The sequence below is a fragment of the Heteronotia binoei genome, unplaced genomic scaffold (genome assembly GCF_032191835.1).
Source record: "Heteronotia binoei isolate CCM8104 ecotype False Entrance Well unplaced genomic scaffold, APGP_CSIRO_Hbin_v1 ptg000757l, whole genome shotgun sequence".
NCBI lineage: Eukaryota > Metazoa > Chordata > Lepidosauria > Squamata > Gekkonidae > Heteronotia > Heteronotia binoei.
The window spans coordinates 509268-515267 of NW_026800085.1; the positions used below are offsets into that span (position 1 = coordinate 509268).

The 6000-nt window shown below is 50.1% G+C and overlaps 1 protein-coding gene across 1 annotated transcript in view; it reads left to right on the top strand.

Annotated features, from left to right (window-relative positions):
• The window catches only part of LOC132590791 (transcription elongation regulator 1-like protein), an 81938-nt gene extending 77273 nt beyond the window's left edge, over window positions 1-4665 (top strand). The window contains exon 7 of the mRNA XM_060263718.1: window positions 4533-4665. Within this exon, the coding sequence (XP_060119701.1) occupies window positions 4533-4665 (133 nt within the window). The remainder of the gene's footprint in view (window positions 1-4532) is intronic.
• The last annotated feature ends 1335 nt before the right edge of the window (window positions 4666-6000 follow it).

Sequence of the window (6000 nt, forward strand, 5' to 3'; positions counted from 1 at the left end):
TTTGGGATGAAGCAAGTGGGCATCCTTACCCTACTGCTTATACCATCTATTTGCCCTCTCCTACAATGATTTATCAATTTACCATCTGGATTATTATATTCAGGCTGATATCTATGTTTTAATCCGCAAAATGTGCCTGTACTGCCTATGTTATATTTTATCTTGCTGAGCTTCTTTTTTATTGTTTTATTATTATTTTAATGTTGGGTTTTAATTGTTATTTATTATGTCTATAATCCACCCTGAAGGGCCCCGTGGCACAGAGTGGTAAAGCTGCAGTACTGCAGTCCTAAACTCTGCTCACGACCTGAATTTGATCCCGACAGAAGCTGGTTTCTGGTAGCCGTCTCCAGGTTGACTCAGCCTTCCATCCTTCCAAGATCGGTAAAATGAATACCTAGCTTGCTGAGGGAAAAGTGTAGATGACTGTGGAAGGCAATGGCAAATCCCCCCATTAAAAGTCTGCCATGAAAATGTTGTGAAAGCAACATCACCCCAGAGTCAAAAATGACTGGTGCTTGCACCTTTACCTTTTTAATCTGCCCTGAGCCCGCTATGGGAAAGGGCAGAATATAAATCTAACAAATAAATAAATAGATGCTTGCATATTAGGTGGCCCCACAACTGCTTTTACATATAATAAACATGATAGAAAGATCTGAGATTCTGTATCAATAATTGTCTCTTGCATAGAGGGATGATCTGAGTCTTCTTCATCACTGACTTCTCTCATGTCTCCTAAACTTGTGTGCATTTACTATTTACAACAATGTGGGAAGCTTTAAGTCTCTGCTTTAATCCCCCACTCAATCTGCATGTCTGTTGGCCTGCTTATTACCAGGAAGATGGAAAGTCTAAGCCTTTGCCTCCCATCTAAACTTGCCAGCATCCTGCTTAACAGCCAAATAGCTTATTCAAGCATAGGATCTGTTCTCATGTAGAATCCAAAAGTCTTTTCAAAGCCAGTGAGATGGTGCAGCAATTGACAGAAAAGGGAGATGCTTTACTCAGAAATGCCAATTGGGACAATCCAATTTGGCGGGAAGATCAGCTGACTCTTGTGGTTGGATGAGATGCCTGTGAGGCATGTCTCTGGTCAGTTACACTTTTTTTCTCTCTTATCCTGGTTCCTCCCTGGCCCAGTAAAGTGAAGCCAGGTAATGAGATATCAGAATAGCAAATCAGAGTTTGCCAGTCTCACTTGCCAGATTCTGCTCTTGTTCTGCTATCTATCAGTGTCTCCAGCAAAGTAGCATTTTGTAGCAGAGAACTAGACTTAATGGCCCTTTGTTACATTAAACAAGGAGGCAGATAGTAGTAAATCCCAAATTAGTGGACTGGATCAAAATCAAGATATTAAATGCAAATATACTTTTTCTGCTCACCTGAGTGAGAGTTCCCATAAATGCAATATACACTTTCAGTGCTTAAATCTATATCTCAAGGGTTTTGAAGGGCAGGCTGTTTTGGAGGAGGAATGGTATTTTCAGAGTACTGACTTTGGAACAGACATATTACAGAATAATGAGTTGGTTCCAGTGCAGAATTTGCTTTTGCAAGACAGTGTTCACTTTTGCAAGCCACTGTTACCTGTATAGGTGGCTTGTCAACATGGAAATTCCATGAAAATTGTATTAATCAGTTGCAAATGTGATATGCAAAGTAGCCACAGTCTCCCACCACATGATACAGCTCTGCTTTTTTATGTGCAAAGCAAATAATTCAGAATTCATTCTCTTTCATTAAGCACCTGATCATGCATTCTCCTGTTAGTAAATCCCCAATGTAAAGCGTTTAGATGAGTTACAGTGCGGGCTTGCACAAAACAATTGAAATGAAAATAACAATTTCCCCCCCTCATAAAAATACTGCATAATATTCTTCAATGCAATAGAACCAACAGTGCTTAACAGTGAATTCCATAGAGCCTTAACTCTTGCTCCCCAGAAGTACGGATGAATCACATTTTAAAAACATACATCTTACTGGCCATTGTTCTGCCTTTTAGGATTCAGCAGTCACAAATCATTTGCTCTTTACTGAGGAATAAAATAATAGTGGCATCCTGATGATGCAATGCATAAAAAGAGAATTAGAAGTATATGACCTGGAAAGTGTTATTTTCTAATGCATACCGTTCAGAAATATTAAACTATTCACAGCAGCCTGTTCTGCCCCAGCCTCTATACAATGTAAGAAGACAAGCTGGAATTCATTTTGTGTGCTCAGGCATGGATGTGTTTGCCCCCCCAGTCGGAAAGAAGAGGCAGACACAATTGTTGGGTTTAAAACAGGGCCGCTTTATTAAAATTAACAAATATAACTGGCAGGGGGAGAGAAAACAGACCAGACAAGCCCTGGGGTCAACACCTGGACCCCGCCTTGTCTAAAGGGCGAGCCACCCTGCCCCCAGCACAAACCCGCCGTAATCGGGTTGTAACTGAGCGGCCAGGCCTCTAGCCATCACCAACCGGGCTGGAACAATCCCCATGGAAAGATCCACCCAGGTGAGGCTCCCTGTGTTCTGCATCACCGTACTGAGCCGTTTAGCCCATCTACGGTTCCTGCAGACCACCGCACCAAAGGTGCTAGGCCATAGGTGCTCCCCTGGAAAACCCTGTGGCCAAACCTAAACCAGCCAGCGACCAACTAAAACACAACAAAACCTAACCTACTAGGCAGTACAAGGTAGGCGAAAAACACCCCCGCATAGGCCAATTGTGCGGGGGTGAAAAAATTCCTACCTGGCCCCAAAAGGCGACCGGTATACACCTGTACTGCCAATGGGAAGGGTGGGCGGGCAGAGAGCCAAAACCGAACTGTGCGTTGAGGCGGGAGCCGGGGCTTATATAGCCCCGCCTCCGCGCCCCGCCTAAACACCCGATATCGGGTGATCCTTCTGCCCCTCCCTCCTTCCGGAGGAGCAAAGACGGCCCCCAGCCTATGGCCTGCAAGCAGGCCCGGCTGGGAAGGGGCCGAACCTTGCCCCCCCAGTCGGAAAGAAGAGGCAGACACAATTGTTGGGTTTAAAACAGGGCCGCTTTATTAAAATTAACAAATATAACTGGCAGGGGGAGAGAAAACAGACCAGACAAGCCCTGGGGTCAACACCTGGACCCCGCCTTGTCTAAAGGGCGAGCCACCCTGCCCCCAGCACAAACCCGCCGTAATCGGGTTGTAACTGAGCGGCCAGGCCTCTAGCCATCACCAACCGGGCTGGAACAATCCCCATGGAAAGATCCACCCAGGTGAGGCTCCCTGTGTTCTGCATCACCGTACTGAGCCGTTTAGCCCATCTACGGTTCCTGCAGACCACCGCACCAAAGGTGCTAGGCCATAGGTGCTCCCCTGGAAAACCCTGTGGCCAAACCTAAACCAGCCACCGCCAATGCCAAGCCTCTGCTTAGGCATTAGCGCCCCACCGGGTGGCCTAGAGCCAACCGCACCCCCTGCCGTAGTTCGTCTAAAAAGGCCCGGTTACCCAAATCAGATAAATGAACACCATCCGGCCGATACAGGTCGACCTGATCGACCTGTATAGCCGGATGAGGGAGGTATATTCCCAATCCCCCCTCCATGGCCTTCTGAATGGCCCTATTGGCCTTACGTCTGGCCCGCTCAATTCCACCAGGCGAAAAGGCGTACCTCCACACCCTGCGCGGCAAAATTGCCGACCAAACCAATATGACCCCAGGCCACCTGCGACGAATCTCGCGAAGGTCAGCCAACGCCTGCTGGGAAAGAGCCTTCCCCTGCATCAGCCCCAAGTCGTTCCCACCCAGGTGAACGACAAGAATGTGTGGGGGTAATGCCTTCCGCTCAAGGAACAAGAGTGGCATAATGCCGGGCCAGCGCAGCCCACGACGACCCAGCCACTCGACAGTGGCCCACTCACTGAGTCCCAGCTGGGTGCCCACAGCAGACCTCCTGGAGAAATGGGCAGCCCAAAAAACCATGCTGTGCCCGCAGATGAGAACCCGCCGTCTCTCACCCCGAGCCACAGCACCTGAAAAACAAACAACAGTCAGCAACATGTCCAACAAGTAACCAACCCCCCCACCTACCTGCTAGGCGACCAGGGGGCGAACATAAGACTTATAGGCCGCCGAGCGCCATCGACCAATGTGCTGAATGGCCAAGGGCGTGTAGCCCATCACAGCAGCTGTGGAAGCCGCCCCAATCCGGAATGAATGCGTCCCAAATTTGACGCCAGTAAGACCCAATCGAGCCAGGGCCTTACTTGTAATCGACCAAAACTGATATTTGGTAAGAGGAGAACCATCATCGTGCCTAAGAAAAGGACCTTGGGCCTCGCCCCTGAGTTGGACGTAACGGCGAACGGCCCTGACCGGACATAATTCATGCAAATCGCACATGCCGATCGTGATGACGGTTCCCCTCTGCCTCTGATCAGTCTTGGACCTACGAATCGTCAAAACAAGCTGACTATTGGTGATTTTTATATCTCCGGATTGGAGCGCCCTCCCAGAAGTGTCCGCTTTTGACTGCACTACGAGCTCGCTTACCCGCAGGGCCCCAAAGAAGGCCAACAACGAGGCAGTGTGGAATAAGGCCGACTCAAATGGGGAAGAGCACACCCTGGACCAACCCCCAAACAACCCGCGGAGGACAGACGGGGATATGGGCTGCCTGTCATCCACCTGACGCCCCCGCTCACGGGCCCAACCCTCCAGCATCTTCCTGACCCTAAAGTCACCGGTGGGCTCCGCGAGGCCACGAGCCTTACTTTCGAAGGCCAACGCTGACAATTGTCCCCTTATAGTTTTAAGCCCCAGGCCTCTTTCACGTTGATGCACGCAAAACTGCATGATGTGCTCCACGGGGATGGGCCAGGAATCAGGGAGCGCTACAGCCCCCCTAAACTCACCAAACTGGGCGGTCGCCCTGGCATATGCCCTCCTTGTACTAGGTGCTAGCGCCAACTGAATGGCCCTACCGGCTTCCTGTTCCCAAGCCTCCAGAGTTCCGCGGGCATTTCCGCTGGACATGAATCTGCATCTGGGGCCAACTGCCGGAAACGCTCCATCTGTCGGCGAGACAGAGCATCCGCCACACCATTGCAAACCCCCGGTACGTGCCTGGCCAGGAATAAAACATTCAACCGGAGGCAACGCAGGGTAAAAAACCTAACCAAATTCATGACCGCCGCCGATTTTGAAGTCAAGGAATTGATAACATGTACTACAGCCATGTTATCACACCAAAACAGAACTGAGTGGTTGGCAAGCTGCTCTCCCCAAAAGCAAACGGCCACCAAGATGGGGAAAAATTCCAAAAACGTGAGATCTCTGCAGAGCCCGCTATCCAACCACTCCGCAGGCCACTGCTCGGCACACCAATGGCCCCTAAAGTATACCCCAAAACCACTAGCACCGGAAGCATCAGAAGAAATCTGAAGCTCAGCCTCAATCTTAAGGTCCTCCCTCCAGAAGGAAACCCCATTGAAGGAGTCAAGGAACTCCTCCCAGACCTCCAAGTCCGCTCTCATTCCAGCACTAACCCGGACCCTGTGATGGGGGAGGCGCAACCGGCCCATGGCGTCGCAAAAGCGTCGCAAAAAGGCCCTGCCCGGGGCCACCACCTTGCAAGCAAAGTTAAGGTGGCCCACAACCTGCTGTAATTCCAAAAGGGAAACCTTACGCTGCCCCTTTAAGGCGGACAACCGACTTCTAAGATCGGAGACCTTATTCTCCGGTAAACGGGATGTCTGCTGAACGGTATCCAGCTCAATACCCAGAAAAGTAAGGACCGTACTGGGGCCCTCGGTTTTTTCGTGCGCCAATGGCACACCAAGCTCGAGGGCCAACCCCTGAAAGGAGCGTAACAACATGTCGCATTGACCTGATCCGGCTGGACCTACCAAAAGGTAGTCATCAAGGTAATGCGCCGTGTCGTTAACCCCCGTCCTAACCCTGAGCGCCCATTCCAGAAAGGAACTGAATCGCTCGAACGCTGCACAGGAGATGGAACATCCCATCG